Source organism: Arachis stenosperma, chromosome 6, assembly GCF_014773155.1.
Source record: "Arachis stenosperma cultivar V10309 chromosome 6, arast.V10309.gnm1.PFL2, whole genome shotgun sequence".
Classification (NCBI taxonomy): domain Eukaryota; kingdom Viridiplantae; phylum Streptophyta; class Magnoliopsida; order Fabales; family Fabaceae; genus Arachis; species Arachis stenosperma.
Genome location: NC_080382.1, coordinates 361,061 through 385,314, shown reverse-complemented (window position 1 = coordinate 385,314; position 24,254 = coordinate 361,061). Strand labels below are relative to the sequence as shown.

The 24,254-nt window shown below is 30.8% G+C and overlaps 2 protein-coding genes across 2 annotated transcripts; one reads left to right on the top strand and one right to left on the bottom strand.

Moving 5' to 3' along the window:
* Positions 1-3,959: 3,959 nt before the first annotated feature.
* Positions 3,960-4,553, bottom strand: LOC130932487 (uncharacterized). Its single transcript, XM_057861817.1, has one exon. The coding sequence runs from the start codon at positions 4,501-4,503 to the stop codon at positions 4,135-4,137; it is 369 nt and encodes a 122-aa protein (XP_057717800.1). The 5' UTR covers positions 4,504-4,553; the 3' UTR covers positions 3,960-4,134.
* Positions 4,554-13,917: 9,364 nt separating this feature from the next.
* Positions 13,918-16,382, top strand: LOC130935210 (uncharacterized). Its single transcript, XM_057864826.1, has 2 exons — positions 13,918-14,149; positions 14,543-16,382. The coding sequence occupies exon 2, from the start codon at positions 14,624-14,626 to the stop codon at positions 16,136-16,138; it is 1,515 nt and encodes a 504-aa protein (XP_057720809.1). The 5' UTR covers positions 13,918-14,149; positions 14,543-14,623; the 3' UTR covers positions 16,139-16,382.
* The last annotated feature ends 7,872 nt before the right edge of the window (positions 16,383-24,254 follow it).

Genomic DNA, 24,254 nt, shown 5'->3' with positions numbered 1-24,254 from the left:
TTCAATTACTACTATTCATGTTAACAAAAAAAATCCTAATCTAAATAAGTTTCACTCCCCATTATCTTTACTACTCATACTCTTCTACTAATTTGTAATCACTATCCAAATTAGAAATTGATCCGTCGAACATCTAGAAACTAATAAACCATTAATATAACCACTCTATCTAACTTAACAACGGTAAATAATGACTAGCATTATAAGAAACAAAAAACAAAAATATAAAAGTAACACATTAAATCCTATTTTAAAAAGAAAAGTGTGCACTAACCTCTTCATTGATAACACCAGCTATACGGGCGACTCCATCCAAACGATAAAGCTGGTCCGAGTTATCCCCCATCAGCGGAATATGATGTTGAACACTTTGTTGGAGTCGTAGGGAAAGACTTTTCTCTGAATTTGGTGGGGCAGGGGTTTAGAATTGCAGTTCGAATGAGTTCAATTCGAACTCTATTTATAGGGAAAGCTTTAGTAATTTGAACGAGTGTGATTCGAATTACCTTGGGCTGCCTATACTATGGGTAAATAAGAACAACCTGTTTCAAATTACCATGTGCATCAAACCATGGGCAATTCGAATTTGGTTGATTCGAATTAGTGTAGCTCATGTGCATGTATAATTTAAATCAATGTGATTCGATTTAGTAGTACATTCCATGCATGCATAATTCGAATTGGTTAAATTCGATTTATATGCATCACTACTAATTCGAATTGGCTTGATTCAAATTAGTGTTGGATAGTGTAATTCGAATGGGACTCATTCGAATTACATAAGAATGTCCTTTTGGGAGATTCATGTAACATTTTTACTTTTAGTTAATTTGTGTAATTTTTGCCTCCATTTGATTTAATTGTACATTTTGTCCTATTTTTAATTAGGAGAACTAATTTCTTTTGCAATTAATTAATAATTTTGTTTAGATAATATCAAGCTTTTGAAAACGGAATCGGGTTCTTAAATTAGTAAAATTAAAAATTTAAAAATTTAAAAATTCAACAAAAATTTAATTAAAATTAAATTAGATATAATATAATAATATATTTATATATAATATATTTATATATATATATTAATTTTTATTATTTTAAATTGATTAACTATTAAAAAATAATAAATTAACTGATTCTTTAATTAATTTCTTTTATTCTTTGACCGATTTATTGTCTTTAATTTTTTATTTGTACCGAATTAATTTACTACTCGATTTTTGTTAATCCAATTGAACTAATAAGTTCAGTTCGATCCTCAGAACCACCAAGATGATATATGTTGGTCCTCTTTAGTCTTTAATTCTAGTGGATGATATTGGGGACACTACACTACTCAAATATATATGGACTTGGACATACATAGTTCACTGTTTATAAAGACCTACCTTGACCATGTATTTATGTGCGTGTACAATGCATTTACCATAACTAGAGTCTGCTTTATAATATTTTCCATGCACATTTTTATAATAGGATATGTAATCTATTTATTTGATAAAATATCTAAAATCAGAAAAGAAAAAAAGGTAAAATAAAATAAGAGAGTGATAGAGTGAGGCAGGGAGCGACATAGAAAGAGAGGTAGGTGATGGTTAATTACTTGACTAGTTGACATGTGACTGTGTGAGGCTCCAATTCAATTCTACCATTGAATTGGAGTGACTCGTGCCTACTACCACCTGCCCTGTGTCAGTGCTAAGGTAGTAAATGTAACACGGTCCCTGTTCCAATCTTCAGGTACCTTCATTCAAAACTTCACCAAACTCAATAAAGAAATCTTATCTTGCATTGTTTTGAATGATTTCAGCAAATTAATTAATGTATTGATTTGCACTGGTGAATGGTGATGGTGTCTTAAATTTGATATTGAAGCATGCACCGGTACCCTACCTATTCTATATAGCTGGGTATTTAATATAAAGCCTATTAGATTATTATTCTCTCACTCATGAAATTCAAACTCTCGAATTCAAATATTAATTACAAAGTTTCAAGTCAAGAAGAATCAAATAAGTTGATCCCTAGAAATTAGGAAGAGTAATGGGAGACTAATATGATGTTTCGAGGGAGATGAACATATATACAAGCTGTCGGAGTAGTCTTAAATGAACAGTAGTAGCTAGTAAGCTAGCCATCATCACCGGGATTTTCTTCACTGAGTGGGACCATTGACCTTCAAAATCTCTGATTAATATTATTGGTGTTGGATGGTATTTGGTATATACTAATAAATAAAATTCATGTCACAAGTTATTTTAATTATAATAACGTTAGAGACAAAAATAATAAATAGGTAAATTTTGGTTATATTTTGTTAAATTTTGTTTGCTATCAAATGTTTATTATAATAATTAATAATGATTAATTGCACACATATCTTTATTTGTCATTCCCTTTATCACTAGTCAAACAACATAATTGTACGTGTTCGATGTTCGATCGGCTATTGGTACATGACTTGATTTTTTTTTTTTTAGACTTTTTAATGATATCTTCTCTCTCAATAGACCAAAAATTAATAGACTTGCCTATCTTATTTGCACATTAAACATGTTTTAACCAAAATCTTAATCTTAATTACTTGGGTTAGACCTCCAAGAAGTAAATAATTTTAATTAATTATCGTTACATTGTCGGTGTGCTAATACGAAGTGCTTTTTGTTTTTTCTAAAGAACAAAATCAGAAGAGGTAAGATTCTCGTTAAATTTGTCAACATATTTTTTTGTTATTTTTTATTATAAAAATAATAATCTTCACTTTTCGTTCAAAAAGTAAAATATATCATAATATTAAGCGTATTAATAAATAAAAAATTCTTGGGACAAAATTTTTTTAGTAGTTTTGGATATTATTTGACAAACATAAATATTAAAATATTTTTAATAAATAAATTTTTATTAATTTATGCATGCAAACTCTAAAAAATATGATGCAAAATATATTAATTTATGTGTATAAAAAATTCTGATAAATATAGATATAAATTATATATTTTTTGTGTGTAAAATTTTTTATAAATATGGCATATACAAATTATTGCTAACTAATTATTGACCAAAAATAATAATATTTACTAATCATTTAGTATTATTGTAAATAAATATATGCATAAATAGTGTAATTTTTAAAAAGATGGAGATTTATGTGCAATTATTTTAAAGCTGATAATTAAAAATTATTAAATGATTTGATTTTTTATTAATTTATTAGATAATAATTTTTTATTATCAACCACATATGAAAATAAGTATAAGTAAGCTTTTACCAATACATATGGCAAAATGAAAAGACATATAAATAATTATATTTTTAATATTATTATTAAAAATTTTTTAAATAAATATTATAACTATTTTTTTAATGTGTATTATATGTAATATTTTTATTTTTTATTTTTTCTACTGTAAAAAATAATGTTCCCTTTTTATCATTAACAAATACTCTTTATAATTAATTGAGTTAATTCACTAGTTTGCTTAAATAAGTATCGTGAGTTCGAATCTTGCTTTATACATGCAATAAATTATTGGTTAGGAGCAAATCCTTAAAAATAGAGCTGGATAAATTAGTTTTTAATCTATTGGGTTAATGGATACGAGAAAAACCCAAAAAAAAAAGAAAAAAAAATACTCTTTATAATACTAATTTAATTCGCGGGACCCTTATTGTTAAGGGATCACATTACATAGTGTACATTGCAATATTGCAAGAAGAATGTGGGAGTTTTCTTAGAACAACATGGTTTCAACTGCATGCCTTTTAGTTAACTTCTGTTATAGTATTATTTAAATCACTGTTATGTCTGTGTTCATTTATCTTCCCTCTTTAAAAATGAAGGTACTGCATACATATTGATTAATACACTACATATATGAAAAGCCGAAAAACACAGAAATTAAAGATGGAAGTTGCTAAGCTAGCAACCACGCACTTATATATGATAATGGTGAGTAACATGGACGTAAAAAAACGTAAATTAATTAATTAATTAAGGACATACATATATAGAGCGCAAATAAAGTACGACACAGATACATAATAATGCAACACTAGATTACAACACTAACATACACTAATAAGGTACGTAAACTCAAACAAAAACATTCAAGGATCATAGCATCGTATTCATGTGTTTAAGGGAAAGGAACAACACCGGTGCCAGTACCGCCACCCAGGCCGCCGCCGAGACCACCGCCGAGACCACCACCACCACCCATAGTACCGCCGAGTCCACCAAATCCACCCATCCCGGTGGGGAGGCCACCAGCACCACCAAGACCACCACCGAGTCCACCGCCGCCGTATCCTCCGCCTATTCCAGCAGCGCCACCTCCAAAGGGGAGTCCATTGTTGCCAATCCCGGAATAACCACCAATACCGCCGAAGGTGACGACGTTCTTCTGGTCATTGAGGCCAGCGTCGCTTGGGACGTTTCTGCTTGCACTTGCTGTGGCGACAGCAAGAAGAAGAAGAAGAAGAGACAGAAAACAGCACCTAGCCATAACTTCTTCTACTATATGTGAGTGTATGTAACTGCACCACCCTGCTAACTCCTGTGTCTCACTCTAAGATAGATGTGTGTACTAAGAGTGCTTGGAGTGTCCTTTTTAAAGGCAAAAAGCTAAGTGTGTTTGCCAAAAGGGGTAGTTGTGAATGGTAAATGACGACTTTAATATCTCTGTAAACGCCTTTGCTGTCACCCAAACAATTATATATTATCAAAATTTAAAAGAGTCTGCTAAAAAGATAATGGCTTATTTGTACAAATAGATTATATGAGTTACAAAATGAATATTTCTTATACTATTTAGAATAACTATCTGACTATTAGAAATAATAAACATCTTTTCAAAAACTTAAACTAATTTTTGGGTTCTAAAAATTGAACTTTTAACCTTTCGGATCTAGAACTCTAATACCATATTATAATATCACTCATCCCAAAAATTTCAGCTGATGAAAAAAAATAACACTAATACTTATATCTCTAATACTCTCTAAACTTTCATTATACATGTTGTACAAATATTCTATTTGACTTCTCATACTTTTTCTTATTAAAATACTCACCCACTATATCAACGCATTTTTATATGCCAAATCAGTTGAATACCAACCCCTTAATCTCTTCTCTCATTCCTTCCATTTAATCCTTTTGCCCTATCTCCATCACTTTTCTAACCACTTTTGCTAAATCTCTTTTATTTTCTTCCATCACCATCACATTCTTTCTGCTACGTATTTTTTTTTTTTTTTTTAGCTTACACAACAAATTCAAAAGTTTGTGCTTTAATTTGTTTGTCTTAATCACGTATTTCCTTTCCGTACATTTTCTACTCACTCTTTTTTGTTTTGTTTTTATTATATTTTTTTGCTGCAATAACTTTAACGGTAGTCTTTTTATCATTCGAAATGTAGTCTTCTTTTCCAATATATTATCATATGATATTCTTAATTGCTCCATTGAAAACCCGAATTCCCAAGTCACTGAATATTGGATTCCACATATTATATAAGCTATCAAAAACATAAATAAATAAAATTAAACTTCATTTAAGCGATCCTTTTGTTGAAATAATGGAGTTGTTCATTCTGATTTTTTGTTCTTCGTGAAAGTCATGCATGAATAATGGTCTCTTTGACATGAATTTCTGACCTGATTATAATGAGTTTGAATTTGAATTTTTAAATTTGATTATTTACCTTAAACGTATTTGATTATAAATAGAGTTCGTAATATCATTTTGGAATGTATTTTATTATAATCTAATTATAGTATTATACCATCAACTTTGATTTCGATGATTTAAGGATTTGTATAAATAAAAAAATATAGTGACTAATTTTAATAATAAATTTTAGTATATATTTAATATAATTTAATATTAATATATATTTTATATTTTAATATATATTTTATATTAATAAGTAATTTAATATATATAGTATATACATAACATGATTGATATTATATACAGATTAAATTATTTAACTATTTCAGACATATGTGTATATACTCTATTTGTAATTTTTAGAAATATTAGGTTCAACGTTTTCTTATTAATATTAATTAATAATATTATTTTAGGTTAATCTTTTATTTTTATACTATTAAAACTTAAAATTTAGTTTTTAGCATCTAGGATTGGTTTAAATATTAATAAAAAGTAATAACTTTTGTCAGTCATATAGATTATTGTTCATGACTTCATGTATTTTTTCCAATTGAACATACATGTGTGTATATAAAAGGGTAAACTCCTAATATCGTTTTTTATTTTTTATATGGTGACAAAAGTGCTCTTATTTTTGTTAACGACAACAATATTTTTAAAATATTTAATGTAATTTTTAACAAACATATTAAAAAAATAAAACATTTTTATTCTTAGAGTTTGTTGATTTGACGCTGATTATATCCTTTTATAATTTATTTTTTCAATGGCCAATATTACATTTAAGAAATGAAAAAAATAATTCTATAGATTAAATTTTGATATTTTTAAATAATTATTCAAATATTTTTTATAAACTTTTGAATATAATATCTGAATAGTTTATCAAATATAAAAATTATTTACAACTTATAATAAATAATAATTTTTATTTATTTGTGTTGTAATTTAAAATATTTTGAAACTATTTTTATCAATCACGATTTACGATTCTTTTAAGAAATTTTTTGTCGTTATCAAGAGTAATTATTATTTTTTACAACGTTCTCAAAAATAGGGATAATTTTAATTATTTATTTTCTATATAAAACTATAAATATGGCTGCTGCTTTTTTATTTTCAAAATTATTCTAGAGTAATTATATCATAAAAGCACATCCTCGATGAAGAGGTCATTTATTTGTGAGTAGATGAAAAAAAAATAGGAAAATTTTTAAGATTAAATTATATTTTGTGGCCGAGGGTGATTATACGTTGCGTTTAAATTTAAAACTTTCAAATTTGATCACTAGTTTTAATGTATATATATAGGAAAGGTTTTATTTTAAAATTTGGACAGGTCAAATTAACTACGAAATAAAATTTAACTTATTACAAAAAAAAATACAAAGTCAAATCTAATAAAATATTATTCTTTAAAATTAGACTTATTATGAGAATTACCAGAAACGGATGAATTTAGACCTGAGTGTGAGGTCTAAATTTCTTTTAAAGTAGTGTCTTTTGTCTTTTGATGTTGGGATAGATGCAGTCATTTGAGTTTTTTGTGAGGAGATGGAAAATGGTACTTACAAAGGATTCCGATACTTAAGTTAGTATAAATTTTAGGTAAGTTTTTAGTAGATTGGGTTTGAATTATACCTAAAGGTGTGACAATATTTATAAGTATAGATGTGGAGTTAATAACCATTTTTTAGAGTGGAAAGGTAGTGGATAGTTATTTCCTTTTGGTTAGAGAGATTGTTAAGATCTCTTTTCTAGAGGAATAAGAGAAACGTAGGAGTTGGTTACTTATTTAGATAAGTAGATTTGCACTTGTGTCGTTGTGACCGACCTCTACGAGGTTAGGTGGGAGCCGATTCACCTGATGTTTGTGAAATGGGCTTTATTAATTTTGGGTCTGATTAGGTAGTGGGTCTTTACTTAAGGCTAAACTTCATTATTGGATTAAACTTAAGCATTTTTAGAGGTCGAGCTAGATCTCTATCACATTGGGTAAATCGTCTTTCATAAGGTCAAGTCGAGTACTCGACGTGTTTATAGAATAAAAACATTGAGTCCTTTCGTAATTATTTGCATGTTTCTTTCGATTACTTTGGTAACTGTACGCATCATTAAATGGGAAGATAATTTTACTATTTTGCCCCTAAAATTTTATATGTACTCAATCTATTTTCTCTCTTTTTTTTCTTCTTTTTCTAAAACTTTTTTTCTCTTTCCTTTTCAAGTCTTTTCATTTTTCTTATTACGGTCCCATTAAGATTTTTCTGTCTTGAAATTCTATTTGAAATCTTCATTCGCGGTTGTTTAAAGGTTGTTTTGAAACGTTCGTGTTTTGATGTTGTGTGTGTATATTCTGTTACTTGATCTTCTATTAAGATTGATTTTTTTTCTTCATTTTTATTTTCTACAACTATGTTTCTTGCTGGATTATGTGTTTTTTATATTATCATTTTTTATGTTTGTACAAAAAATAATTTCTTGTAGTAATCTTTCTGGTTGTTCTTCTTTCTTTGAAAGTTATTTCCCTATTTATGAATTCGTATAATGTGGACTTTGTTTCGTGCCTTAAAATGGTGCTGTTTTTTATTCTGATAATAGCATCATTTCAAATTTCAGTAGAATGTGTAACCTTGCTTCTAGCAAAATATCTTGTTTAAATCACAGTATTTCTACTAAAAAGAACATTACATAACCTCTCCTAATATTAACTACTTAATACTGAGTCTTTATATTGCTAACTCGTTTCCAAATTTAGGAAAAAGCCAATAAATTTATCTTTATTTTTTAACAATCGTCAATCAAAGATTTCTAAATAATATTATTCACATGATTATTAATAATATATTATAGTTATTCAAATGAACAACAAATCCAAGCCTACCCCTTTGAAGATAAATAGAAATTTTACTAAAAAATGCGAGAAAAAATAAATTCTAATAATAACTTAACTCGCAGTTAAACTCTTCTATACATCTGAAGCTTTGTAATAAGTCTTCATATCTATAATTGAAAGGATAAAAAATTTGGGTGAGAACAAACTACTCGTTCTCAATAGAAAATGAAAATGCCATAAAAATAAGGAATAAGTGCACATAGCTCACATATCTTTCTAAAATAATTTTCTTTATTAAATTTTTAAAATTTTGAGTCTTATTTTACATGATTTAGCAGTTTCTTTCAAATTATATTATTTTAAAATAATATTTAGTTACATTAATCAATACTTAGTTATATCTGTCCTCAATCATTTCAATTCGGTCACATTTATAAACCAACAAACACAAGTAAGGTACATAATACAAACGTACAAACAATTCACACAAGTCAAACAGCAAAGAATTTCACAGGTAACATAACTCAACAATAGAAGGCATAACCAAGCAATTCATATAAATACATATGATGAATAAACAATCAGATTTTCTATCTACCTGATTAAGGTCTACAAGATAGCCATTGCTTGTTCAAACCAACAATCTCCGTAGGATCGACCCGCACTCACCTGAGGTATTACTTGGACGACCCGGTGCACTTGTCGGTCTATCTGTGCAAATATTACAAAGCCAGTTTCGTGCACCAAATTTTTGGCGCTATTGTCGGTGATTGTTCGGATTTGACAAATTACCGGATTATTTTGTTGCTTAGATTAGGTACTTTTTCTTTACTTTTGTTTTCTTTTTCAAAAACTTTTTCAAAAATTCATCTGTTCTTTGTCTTTTGTTTGAGTCTAGTGTCAGTTCTTAATTTTGGTGTCCTTTGTGTGTTCTTTATTTTCTTTAAATTTTTAAAAATTAAAAAGAGTGTTCTTCTTAATATTCAAGTTGTTCTTTTTTTTTTTGTTTGATCTTAAAATTTTTAAGTTTGGTATCTTTTGGTTGTTTTATTTTTAATTTTCAAAAAGGCTAGTGTCTTTAATTTAAAAATTTTAAGTTTGGTGTCTTTTAGTTGTTTTTCTATTTCTTCATTAATTCAAAAAATAAAAAATATCTTTTTTATCTTTATTCAAAAATTTTGAAAATCTTGTTTCTTTTTATTTTGATTTAAAAATTTTTAAAGTTTGGTGTTTTCTTGTTAGTAAAGTCAAAATTCAAATCTTATCTTTCTAAATCTTTTCAAATCTTTTCTTTTAATTTGATTCTTTCCTATCTTTCTTTTAAATTTTAAAATTCAAAATTTTTTCAAATCTTTATCTTATCTTAATTTTAAATTTTAAAATAAAATCTTTTCAAAATTCAAAATCAAATCTTTTTCAAATCTTTTCAATTCTTATTTTATCTTGTTGATTTTTCTTTTCCAATTTTAAATTAAAAAAATTAAAATCAAATCTTTTTTAATTCTTCTATCTTATCTTATTTTCAAATCTTTCTTAATTAGTTACTTGTTTTCTCTTCTACCTTTTTCAAAACTTTCTAACTAATTCCTCTCTCTTTTTTTTTGAAAACCACACTCAAGTTTTCAAATCTTTAAAATAAAAACAAAAATATTTTAATTCTAGTTTTCCTTTTTACTTCTCAATTTTCGAATTCCTCTACCCCTTTATTCGAATTCTTCATCTCATTCCTCTATCTTCATTCTTCTTTCTTCTTCACATCTCACAGGGAGTTCTCTATACTTTGACATAGAAACTCCCATTCTCTTTCTTTTCCTTATTTATGAGTAGAAACAGAGATAAAGAATCTCTCTTTGATCCTGATCCTGAACCTGAGAGGACCCTAAGGAAGCGTTTACAACAAGTTAAAGCACAACACTCTGGAAGAGACCTCACAGAACTTTTCGAATAAGAAATTGAAAGTACAAACATGGCAGCTAAACAGATTAATGAAGGAGATGCAAGGAAGGTTCTTGGTGACTTCACTGCACCCACTTCTAACTTCTATGAAAGAAGTATCTATATACCTGTCATTAGAGCAAATAACTTTGAGCTTAAGTCTCAATTAGTCTCTCTGATGTAACAGAATTGCAAATTTCATGGACTTTCACCGGAAGATCCATATCAATTCCTATATGAATTCTTACAAATCTGTGACACTGTTAAGACCAATGGAGTGGATTCTGATGTCTATAGGCTTATGCTTTTCTCTTTTGCTGTTAGAAACAAAACTAGGATATGGTTGAATTCTCAACCTAAGAAAAACCTAGACTCTTGAAAAAAGTTGGTCAATACTTTTTTGGCCAAGTTCTTTTTGCCTCAAAAGATGAGCAAGCTATACAAAAATATTAATTATACGAAAATATTCAATTTGAAACATACTATTATCTTTATGCTTAAATAGATATAAACTTGAATTATATGGTGTGAATACATGTTTGTAATAATATTCAAATTTCTTAAACATATTTTCAACATAATGAGATTGAGATAATATAAAATTAGCACTTTTTCTTATTATCTTTATTCTAAAAATAATATTTATAACACCCATATCCTTTATATCAGTCACAAAAAAAAAAATATCCTTTATATCAAATTGAGAAGATAAAAACCTTTTAATTTCATCTACCTTTTTTAAGCATGTTCAAAATATTAACAAATTATCAATATATACACAAATAATAACACCAACACTATTATTAAATTTGCTATATATGTATTTATCAGATTCATTAGAAATCTTAACTTCATCAATTTTTTCATGTCATTGTTTTGAAACTTGGTTTAAATAATAAAGAGATTTGAAAAATTTACGTAACTTATTCTTGTTACCTTTTATCATGCAACCTTCGAGTTGATCTATGTAAATTTTTCGAGTTAATCTATGTAAATTTTTTATCAAGATCTCCATTTAAAAACGTAATTTTCACATCCATTTGATGCACAACAAATTTGAATATAGATGCAATAACAAATAAAATTCTAATAGATACAATTCTAGTAACTGAAGTATATGTATTAAAATAAGGTTTAATTACTCTATTGGTCTCTATAGTTTCACCAAATTTTTAGTTATATTCCTATACTTTTTTTCTTTTCAATTAGATCCCTACACTACTTTAATTTTATAATTAAGTCCTCCTTAATGTAAAAACACAAATTAAACACAATATCCAATCACAAAATCACATATGAGTGTCCATCAAGATCTTTGATTTCTTTTGACATATACTTCCTTAGATTAATATATAAAGAATCAAGGTTTTAAAATTTTCTTCTAAGTATATACAACAAACCCTAGATATTCTTCTATGGGATTGGCCTCAACAACATTAAAGTAGTGGAGGTTGTGCAACTCAAAATCTCAGTTCCTCCTATTCTTCTATGGCATCATCAACCTCCTCTTTCGCAGCTCTCCTCTACTTCTGATCTCATGCCATCTCACAACCTTTTCCTTCACTCATACCTATATTTGTGCCATCTCCATCCTCGTTTGTGCTCAACATTGGAATTAGAGGCAAACATAACGAGCACGGGAAGCAAACATGGCTAAAGGTTTGACTGGAAGCATGCACGATGAGCACGACAGGAGCAGAGGGTGTAACACCTTTATGCTAAAATATCACGCTTTCATCACGCCACTCTGCTAACCAGGACATTACTCTATTTTTAAAAAAAATATTTTTAGATTTTGTTTTGTTTTCTTTCCGGTGAAACGTCGTTTTGAGATTTTTCAAAATTCGGTTGGTTTTCGATTCACTTCGATTGATCGACTCTTCACTGATTTTTCAATTTATAAACTATTTTTAACATTTGTTGTTTTTAGTGTAGACTGAATTACGTTTTCTATCGGTTTAACTCATCATTTTAAACTAAATTTTAAAATCATAATATTTATATTTGATAAATTAAACTAAAAATAATTTTAACATGTACAAACAACAAATATAATGATAAATTTAGTTAGAGGTCAATACTTTTTTCATCAATATCAATTGACACTTGACTAACATCTTATTTATATATTATTAAAGTTGATAATTTAAAATTCAGTACTTAGTGTTTAGCGTATTGGCCAAATATTGACTAAAACAATAAATTTAGTGCTCATAGATATTTATGAATTTCTTTTACAGTTTTTTACAATAGTCTTTACTCAAAAGGGAGAAAGAGTTAAACCTGGCCATTCACGGACATCAAAAGTTCTCAACCCCAAAAAACCATAGAAATATTACCAAGTACTTTCCTCTCAAAGTTAGGACACTAGATCTCAAGAAAAAAAAAAGAAAAAAAAAGAAATATCCAACCAACGAAAAGATCAATATTTGATTCATTCCTTTTGACATTGCCATAAGACGAACAAATAACAACCAATGATGGATGTTATTATTTTTTTTTATGGAGTTTTTTCTTTGATACTCTTTGATGCATGTTGCTTTCTTATGGAGTTTCTAGTGCTCCTTATTCATACAAGTCTTTTTTCGTTCATTTTTACTTCTCTTTGATGCATGTTGCTTCTTTTTTTTATGAAATTTTTCTTTGTTTTTATTTAGTTTGACTTTATACAATTTTTATTGTGAGTTATTGAATTACTGTGTACCATGTTTACTATTGTTATAATTTTTTATGACATGAATTATTGATTTCATAAGGAAGCCCAAATTAAATAAATTAACCCATCTGAACCTTTTTAGAATATTCATAGAAAAATAAAAAAATAACCAACGATACTAATCATTTTTTAAAATGCTATAGAAGCAATTAATAAATAATAAATCCAAGTGATAAATATATTGATGCCACAACTTTTAAAAATCAACTTTCGTACTTCTTTCAAAATATAAAAACTTTACCAAATCATTCCAAAGTAATCTATATTTATAATTAATAATTAAACTTATATTTATTAAAAAATTATTAAAATTATTATTTAAAAAAAAGTTTCTAACTTTGTTAATAAAAATTAATTAAAAATAAATTAATTATGATATACTAAAAATTAGTCAGTAAATTAGTTATTATAAAAATTATATATTAAATATAAAATGTATATTAAAAATATTATAAAATATATATTTATATATAAAAATATATAATAGTTGATTCAGTGATTATTTTTTTTATTATTAGCTGATTAATTTTTAATTTACATTAACATTTTTGAAAATAAATCATTTTCGTCCAAGGAGGTAGTTCTAACGGGCCCTACACATTTTTGATAATTGGAAAAGTGATTGGACCGGGTCAAACAGATCCGATAGTTTTGAAACGCTGATTGAACCCGGTAAAACCGACCCGTTTGGGGTAGCGACGAGTTCAATGCATGACCCACGAAAGGAAAGCTGTAGCTATAGTAGTGAGATGCTTCCCCACGGCTTCTGCTTCTGCCTTCTATCCTCTTCCGCGTTTCTTTTGACGAGTGGAAAAGAGAAGAAAAACAAATTAGTTTTTTTTTTTTAATTTTTTAATTGGGTGTAGAAGGGATTTTAGGGTTTAGAAAATCAATAGCATATGGTTGCAGATGATATGATTTGATATGTAGGAGAAGTGCATCATCAACGGCTTTGGTTCTCTATCTTCTTATGCCTATTCTCTAAGGTACACTTTAAAGATCCCAGTTGATTTTCCTTTTGGGTATCTGTTTTTCGTTTCTCTAACCATTGATTTTCGTTTTTTTTTTCTGGAAAAAAAAAACGGTTTAGAAATATAATAGTGATTCATATTTCATACAGTTTTTATACTTTTTTTTTTAGGATTTATGGAGATACTTGGTCTAGGGTTAGATATAATGTTCCTTCAAAGCCCCATTTTTGGTTTTTATTAACCCTAACAAATACCAATTTTTTAGGCTTTGATTTTTTGTTTGAAAAAAAAAATTGTTTTTGATACTCGGGATTTTTAATGTGTGTTTTCTGAAGTGGGTGTGTGAGGATTCTGTAATCTGATTTATAAATGTTGGGTTTTTGATAGTGGAGAATTGATATGATGTAGGTGTGTATATAAGATTGTTCTGTTGAATTGAGTTATGGAATGGCAACCTTGAATCCAGCAGCAGCAAGAATTTGAGGTAACATGGTTGATTCTCTTCTCACTGTTCTGTCAATGGAGAGTCATCACCCATCCACACTCCTGTCCATGGATTCAAGTGCATCTTCTCATGAGGAACTTGATTTGGAGATGAATCCACAAATCATACTTTCTCGTCCGCCCGATATCAATTTGCCCCTCTCCGCAGAGCGCAGCCCCCCGCCACAGCTGTGGAATTCTGATACCTGTGATATCCTTGATGTTGGACTTAGTACTCAGGGATACGAGGCCGAGACTTTTCTCAACCCTCCTAAAGCTGGCAAGAAGTGCTCAAAGCGAATTGATAGCATATGGGGTGCTTGGTTTTTCTTCAAGTTTTACTTTAAGCCTGTGTTGCACGAGAAATCAAAGGCCGTGGTCATAAGGGACAGCAATGGCATTTCAGGGTTTGACAAAACTGATCTTAAGCTTGATGTCTTTATGGTTCAACATGACATGGAAAACATGTACATGTGGGTTTTCAAGGAGAAGCCTGAAAATGCATTGGGAAAGATGCAGCTGAGGAGTTACATGAATGGGCACTCTCGTCAAGGGGAGCACCCGTTTCCATTTAGCGTTGAGAAGGGTTTTGTTCGATCCCATAGGATGCAACGGAAGCATTATAGAGGTCTTTCAAACCCACAGTGCGTCCATGGCATCGAAGTTGTTCCATCACCCAATCTGTCAGGCATCGATAAGGAAGAGCAGAAAAGGTGGATTGAACTCACTGGCCGAGATTTTAATTTCAAGATTTCTCCTGAAGCAAGTGATTTCAGCTCGTGGAGAAATCTTCCCAACACAGACTTTGAACTTGACAGACTGCCTCATCCAATCAAGACTCCTAATCCTCACCCTAAGAAAATGCTTAATGGATCCGGGCTGAATTTATCATCAACAACTCTGTCTAACCACAGTAATGGTGACAACCATGATCTGTCTCCTGTCAGTGGCAAGAAGAGGAAAGACTTTTTCCTTTATAGTAATTACGAAGAATGTTACTTGCCGATTAATCCTCCATCTGATCGGATTGCAAATATATCTGTTCACCCAAGCGAACCGGGCTGGTTGAATGACTTTACTGGTGTGATGAAGAATGTTTGTGGACCCGTTACAGCTGCAAAAACCATATATGAGGACGAGGAAGGCTACTTGATTATCATCAGCCTGCCATTTGTGGATCTTCCAAGAGTGAAAGTTTCGTGGAGGAACACTCTCACCCATGGTTTCATAAAAGTTTCTTGTGTGAGCACATCCGGGAAGCAATTTATCAAGAGAAATGATAGGACATTCAAGCTTACAGATCCGTCGCCAGAGCACTGCCCTCATGGAGAGTTTGTCCGTGAAATCCCTCTTTCAACTCGAATTCCCGAAGATGCCAACATCGAAGCATACTATGATGGGCCAGGATCCGCGCTCGAGATCATGGTGCCAAGACTCCGGGCAGGAGCGGAAGAGCATGAGGTTCGTGTTTGCCTCCGGCCTCATCTAGGAGGAAATGATCTTAATGTTGACTTGAGTTAACAAATTTGGGTTGCAAGCATGGTCCTTAAATCTTAAATCATTGTTTTACTAACTTGTGTCCCTTTGTAAACTATAATACAAATGTGCACCTCACAATTTTTTCCCCATCCATACTAACTGCCATATGGTTTTACTTTTTGGGGGATCCATGCATCTATTATTGTTAGCTTTCGATTGTAATCATTCTTTATCTTTGAACATCCATTCCTGATCAGTTTATATGAAATTATTTAGTGTTACCTTACCCATGTTGGCATGTTTTGGATTTCAGTGAAGCAGCACACATGTTCTTGTATTAAATTAGTGAGTCATGTATGGGACTCAATTTCACAGTATAAAAACATGAGAAGAGCACGAGAGGATCCAAATCCGATAAAATATAGGTTAGTATGGGTCAAAGGTGAATGATCAATGATCACCAACTATATATCAGACTTAAAGTAGCAGTGTGATTAGCTTGTTTAAAATTTTCAGTTTGTTGATGATAGCTTTTGACTAGAGCATTAAAAAGGGTGAGGAAAAACGAGGCTAATATTTGGGATTCGGATAATTGATATTTCTTTTTTGGATTTTTTGAAGATAAATGACTAATTTATTGTAAATTTAAACTGATCAATAGATCGTTGCATATAAGACGCTGATTGAATTTTCAATACTTAAATTTTGAAAAAAATCAATGCTTCTGTCCATGTACATGCATCAAGAGCATAAATTATTTTTCAGACATTTATAATGCATATACGACCACTAACAAAGGACAAAAAATGGTATACATCACAATTAATGATTAGTTGGAATTTTGTCATTTGGCATATTAGTGGATAATAAAATAGGACAATTTTATTTATTTAATTTTGTCAAACAGAATTTATTTTTTTAGGTATAATATTAGTTTAATTTTTTTTCTGGTTAATTCTGTTAGTACTTAAATTTTCATAATTAAAAATAATTATTTATTCTTTAATATATATCTCTTTGCACTTTTTAGTCAAGGCAGCAATTAATATTATTACAATAATGCTTAGTATATATATAAAAAATTAATTATTAATCAATCATTCGTAAAAATATATATTAACATACAAAATATATATGTGATAATTAATTTAATAATTAATTTTAATGTATACAAAATAATTTTATTTTATTGACACTTGACTTCATTTTCTCATATCTCTACAATTTTATCAAAATCATGATTTAAATCTATAATCATTTCCCTTATTAGAAAATTAAAATGTTTGTTGAAATTTAGGTTAAAAATATTTTTTTTTCTCAATAAAAAAGTGATCTATACTTATTAATTGCTATAGTCTTACATTAATATTTTCATTAAAAATATCAAAAATATTTTGTACACACAAAAGTATTAACTATTAAATAAGTCATTATATATATATATATATATATATATATATATATAATTTATATTTTTAATGTATATTTCGTATTTCAATATCTATTATATATGAGTGGTTGATTAATAGTTAATTTCTTAGATATACATAATCGTATGTTTAGTTTTTAGAGGGGATTTAGATATGCAATTTAATTAAGGAATAATCTTAGTAAACATAAAATAAGTAGTTTGGTATATATGTGTAATGAAATGACTCTTTTATTTAAATAATTTTTTTTTTCAGTTTAAATATGTTCGTACTTAGAATAAGTTCACAAACTGAAAGTTAAAAATCAAAGATTCTAATTTTAGTGTGTGTAGAATCATGCTGGAAAGATAATCTATAAGACATTCTAATACTAAAATTAGCTAAGTGTTTGAGTGGTATGTCTAGATATGGGTTTACTTGCTGACTGCCTTTCCTTTTATTCTCGTATTGTCAGGTTACTGTTTTCCAATATTTGGTACCTTTATGTCGCGTCTTTAATGTTTGGATTTGATGTTTTTGTGGCTTGATGCTGCTGCCATTATCGTTATCTCGTAACGTCGGATTATTATTTAATTGGCATTCCATTGTGTTATTATTTGTTTAGAATAATGCCCCCAACTCAGATCCATTGACTTAGATGTTTTTGTAAAGGGTTCCTGAGTTTATGAAGTCGGATTTTGGGGATGTCCTTTGGTTTGGGACCCTAAAGGGTCTATAAGAAAAATGAATAGTTTTTTTAAAGGAAACTGAAACTAAGACGTTTTTTGGCACTGTTGCAACTCTATAACTTTCTTCGTTTTATGAACTGTCAGCCTACTCAAAAATTCTTTCTCTTAATTAATTAATGCAACATTAATTTCAAATAAAATAATCTCCTACTTCACTTTACTTCTCAAGCAAAAACATTTCTCTTTCCAAATTCAAACAATCCTTCTTAGTTGCTCTCACTTTTTGTTTCTAAGAGGCTTTCTTCCGTTCGGTCTTCCTCCTCTGTTGCATTCTTTGTTGCATCAGAGGGGATCACTCGAGTTTTCTAGTGGATTCCATAGCAACCTTCTCTCAAGGTTAGTGATGGCCTTTATATTTCTCTCTCTCATTGTTATTTTGCTAGAGAAATTTATGTTTCAGGTTTTCGTATTATAGTCTTTCTTGTAATTCCTGGTACTGCTTGCTTAGAAATTTCTTTGTATTTTCTCTAGATTCGCCACCTTTGATTAGGCTTGACGTAGTAGAGCACCACTATTTTAAGTTTTCTGTCTTAGTAGTGATAGTTTCTGTTTTTGCCCAAATCTCCACAATTTTTTGTAGCTCAAGAAATGTAATGAAACTTGCATTTTTTTAAGTAAGCTTTTGAATTTTTTGGCCCTTGGTAACATATTGGTAGTAATGTATTGGTGGTGCTCCTGTAGGTTTTTTCGTGATGGCGAGGAAAAATGTTATCATGAATCGTGAATGTGTCAATGCTACTATCCAACTGAGACCCCGACCTGTCCCCTTCTGCGAATGAACAGCGAGCTTGAGGTGGATCTCCTGGGTATCCAAGGAGTTTAAGACTACCCCTTCCACCATGATGCAAGAAGAGCTTGATAACCTAAGGGAGACCAGGGTTATCTTTGACTCCAACCTGAGTAATTTGTACACCTTCTCCGTTCCTAGGTCCGAGGATTAGTTATGTCCTATTAATGAGCATGCCGGCACTATTTTGGATTGGTTGTGGATGTATGAGACCATCTTCTCCCGAATTGGGATCCGGTTGCCTTTTTCCGACTTCTAAATGAGTGCGTTGACTCACTTTGGATGTGCTCCTTCTCAACTCCACCCAAACAGCTGGGCCATTATCCGTGGTTTCGAGCTCTTATGCTCGTTCTTCAATATCGAACCCTCTCTTAGAGTCTTCTTTTATTTCTACACTTTGACAGTTTCCTTTAGGTCACAAGGTCGCGAGTTCATCTGTTTCCGAGGTGTCCCGAATAGAGAAATCTTTAATTTGTTTGAGGAATCCTATCACGGTTTTAAAGAAAAGTTTTTTAAGATTGACGGGGAGGAAGGTACAACCATTTTCTTTATGACTTTAGAAGGTGCAAAAAAATTTAAATTGTATTAAAATTATAATGTTTCCTTCCCAAAGATCCGAGTTAGCGATGTGAATGCTGCAGATATTTTTAGCATTAATTTGCTAATGATGTTGTGGAATGAGCACCCTCTTGTTTTAAGTGACATATTAATAAATGAACAGGCTTCTTGGAGCGCTAACAGTATGCGTTATTCTTTGGTCTTTTTTGCATCCATGATTTTGTATGCTTATGACCTTTTTACCTTATGAATTTCCATTGTTCTTATTTCAGTTGACATGGCAGGAGGACTTGCTACCATTGTCGAGATGAAGAGGAGGTTGTCAACTCAACCATCGATTAACGTGGGTGGTAACAGGGTTTCTTCCTCTGCTACTATAAGCCGCTAGCCGCAATCTCAGAGGATTGAGGAGAACGGAGAGGCGTAGGGTCCCGAGGTCCACATTTTGGAGGAGGATTCCTACAACAACTCCATCTAGGAAAAATTGAAAAGCACTGGCCAAGATAATGCCACTGTTTTTGTCCCCACCTCATTTAGACATGTATTGGATAAGGGATTTCGAGCTCCTAACTTTGTGGATCAACATTTCATGGATGAAGATACAAAGGCAGTACTTGCTAAGATGCCTTCAAAAGACACCCTTCCTCGAGTTCAGAGGATGCTCCTCCGTTCTGCCGGATATGTTCGAGATGCCAAAGTAGAGATTTTGAGTCTCCGCTTAAATTTCTTATCAAAGGACAAAATGATTGCTGATGCAAATGCTCAAATTCAGAAGCTAAATACCTCAGTTACTGTTCTTCAAGATAAGCAGACCTCCCTTGAAAATGAGGTAAAATGTTTGAAAGAAGAAAAAGTTTCTTCCGACTTAAGAGGAAAAAATATGAAGAAGCAGGTTTCCAAGTTGATAAGAAAAATTGAGGAGCTCGAAATTGCGGTAAAAAAGGCAGAGCAAGCGGCTGTAGATGGAGTTTTTGATGTTGAACAAAACATCCTTGATCAAATCAAACTGAGAGCTCACAACTTGGACATCTCCGAAGTCGATGCTTTCAAGAAGGTGGTGGATGGAAAAGTTGTTTCTATTGTATAATTTTGTAATATTTTTTTAAGTTTTATGAACTTAGTAGTTCTAAACTCTTGGCACTTTTGTGTGTAATACTTTTTGCAATATTTCTCCCGTGGAACCAGGATTAACTTTATGGGCAGTACCTTTCCCATGAAATCAAGATTAACTTTATATAACTTAACGTTTCTTACCATTTTGATATTTCGTGAATATTGGTTTTTATTTAGTATTTATTGAATCATTTCTCTTTGAGCTTTATTTTCAACCTGAATTCGACTTTATACATACTTAGAGAGATATTTCAACACTTAATTCAAACATTCAAATGTCTCATAGTATAGCAAAAGGAATCTTACTTACTAAATACAAAAGAGGCCTCATTAAAAACCTAGGAGCCTAGGAAAAAAGTGCCTTTATTCTTTGATCTATCTAGAGAAAAAAAATTCTAGAGAAATTCTTAAGAGTAATACCTCTTCAAATGAGTTGTATTTCAGCTTATCGGTATATCAGAACCATCCAACACCTCTAGCTTATAAGCTATTTGCCTAGGACTTCTTTCACCCTGAAGGGTCCTTTCCAATTCGGAGCTAGCTTACCCCGCGTTCCTGAGATTCTGGCATCAACCTGTCTTAACATTAGATCCCCAGCATGAAAACCTCTGGGTCGGACCTTGGTATTGTACTTCTTGGTCACCCTTTTCTTCAAAGCTTGATCTGCTAATTTAGCCGTATCTCTAATTTCATCAATAAGGTCCATGCTTTCATGATGTCCCGAAGTCCCCAAAAGTATTCTTGGATTAGGCTCTCCGAGTTCCACTGAGATTGCTGCTTCTTCGCCATAAGTGAGTATGAAAGGTGTTTCTTTATGGTAGATTGGATTGTAGTTCGATAGGTCCATAGGATTGACCATACCTCGTCAGCCTAGGAACCCGGAGACTCATCCAATCTCTTTTTCTACCCATTTAAAATTACTTTATTAGTAGTTTTAGCTTGTCCATTCGCTTGTGGGTGTTCTACCGAGACGAATATTTGCCAAATTCCTAATCCATTTAGTAGTTCTTGAAATCTCGAATCTGTGAACTGAGTCCCGTTATCTGTGACTACAACTTCGGGAATCCCAAACCTTGCAATAATTTCTCTCCAAACAAACTTCTGACATTAGGTAGAACTGATACTAGATAGAGGCATGGCCTTAATCTATTTGGTAAAATAATCTACAGTGACTATGAGATATTTTACTTGACCTAGTCTCTATGGGAAGGGTCCCAGTAAATCTAAACCCACTTAGAAAATGGTCTTGTTGGGATGACGGATACAAGTTCGTGAGGAGGTTCTTGGTGGAGGTTCACGTGTAACTGGCATTTGTCACATTTCTTTACATATTCCATGGCATCTTTGATAAGAGTGAGCTAGTAATATCTTGCTCGGATGACTTTCTGGGCTAGTGACTTTCCTTCCAAATGATGTCCATAACATCTCTCATGAACTTCCTACAATACATACATTGTTTGTTGGGATTCAAACATTTCAATAATGGTTGGGATATACCCCTTTTGTATACCTGTCCATTTATCATGGTATATTTAGCTACTTTAAGTCGCAACTTCTTTTCTTCTTTGACATTACTGGGCAAAGTCCCATGTTCTAAATACATACGTATTGGATCCATCTAGGTACTAAGATCGGAGGAATGGGAAATTGTGACATCGGGCTTTGTTATAGTACGTTCTATCAGTACCTCTTGTATTAGACTACGATTTTCAATCCTAGGCTTAGTACTTGCTAGTTTAGACAGCACATTAACTCGTGTGTTTTGTTCCCTAGGTACATGCTTAATTATAAAAGGAATAAAATAATTGTACCTCTTGTTGCACTTTTCTCGTACCTAGTATTCTCCATTAACTTGGGACGTCACCAACTGCGAATCACAAAATACGGTCACTTCTGTGGCTCCACACGCGACGACAGGAGGAACAAATCGAGGAGAGCCGAACCTCCGAACAGAGCCTCCACACGCGACACGGCACTCACGGCCTGTACCTGGAGCGAGTTCATGGACTGAGGGGTTAAAGATCGTAGATCCTAACTTCGGTGTGTGTAGAACCAGGCTGAGAGGGTAACCTACAAGACACTCCGATTGCTAAAATTAGCTAAGTGTTTGAGTGGTAGGTTTAGATATGGATTTACGTACTGAGTGTCATTTCCTTTTATTCTTGTATTGTCAGGTTACCGTTTCTCAGTATTTGGTGCCTTTATGTCGCGTCCTTAATGTTTGGATTTGACGTTTTCGTGGCTTGATGATGCTGCCGTTATCATTTTCTCGAAATATCGGATTATTATTTAATTGGCATTCCATTGTATTATTATTTTTATAGAACAAAATCATTATAGAAAAAATTGTGTTTTTCATGCAATTTTATTTTTTGATAAGTAGTCCAATTTTGTAGGTTGTGCCAACGAAATTAAAAAAAAATCACTTTTGTGCTACTAACTACGAAATTAGAAACAATTTTTTTCTACCTCAATTTCATATTCTTTTTCAACGAAATTAAGAAATAACATGTTTTACCCAAAGTTTTGAAAATTGAACTGGTCATCGAACCGCTTTAGTTATTGATTCATTGGTTCAATCAGTTCAACCGTAGTTCAACCAAAATAACCGTTTTATAATAAAATAATAGATAAAGTATAAATAAACACATTAAAACATAATTACAATTTACTTTTATATCAACAAAATGTTATTGATAGCTAAATTCATTGTTTGCATTCTCTTACAGATTATATAACTCGGTTTATTGAACAAACAATAAAAACTCAATTCAAAACATATGCACAAAATAACTCAAGGGTAGGATAATGCTAATACAAACTAGAATTCTTACACTAAAAGGCCTCTTCAAACATTGACGAGGTGAAGAGTTATTTAGCTTGACCAAACTTGAATGTAGTTAAACGGTTAAACCTATAATCTGACTTACGAGTAAAATTAAATTATACATTAAAATGATATATTAGTACTCTATGTGAATTACTATATTAAAATCTATAAAGAAAACAAAGCTTTATTATTGAGTATCTAATCCTAGCAAATCTCTTCTTTGAGAACCATTAAGTATACATATGTTGATAATCAGCTCTTAAATAACTGTGCTTTATACTAACAAAAATTTTTTGGCTTCTTGTAGAATAACAAATGAAACCGTCCAAAAGAAATGACACCAGAAAATCCCATAATCACTGATCAGTTAGTTAATCACTGCTTATTAATCTAGTTACTATTGTTATTATACAGGCCACAGGGAATGAAAATCATAATATGACAAATATAAAAGCACAAAACAAAAGCATCTAAGTACAAGAACAAAAAGAAAATAGCAAGACCCAATATTTTGAGCAACCAAATGAAAATATTTACATGCCTAAGGTAAGTCATTTGCTTACTTTGACCAACAAAAACTAGAAGATAAAATGAAAAAGGAACAAAAGAAAAATAATGTTCACAATTTGTTATTAGTGTTAGAAATGCTCCTATGAGTTTGCGTATGTATCAAAACCTTACTTCTGCAATTCTCCCTAACCCAACATACTTT

Excerpts from the sequence above, each read along its gene's own strand:
- LOC130932487 (XM_057861817.1), bottom strand. The coding sequence starts at position 4,503 with ATGGCTAGGTGCTGTTTTCTGTCTCTTCTTCTTCTTCTTCTTGCTGTC.
- LOC130935210 (XM_057864826.1), top strand. The coding sequence starts at position 14,624 with ATGGTTGATTCTCTTCTCACTGTTCTGTCAATGGAGAGTCATCACCCA.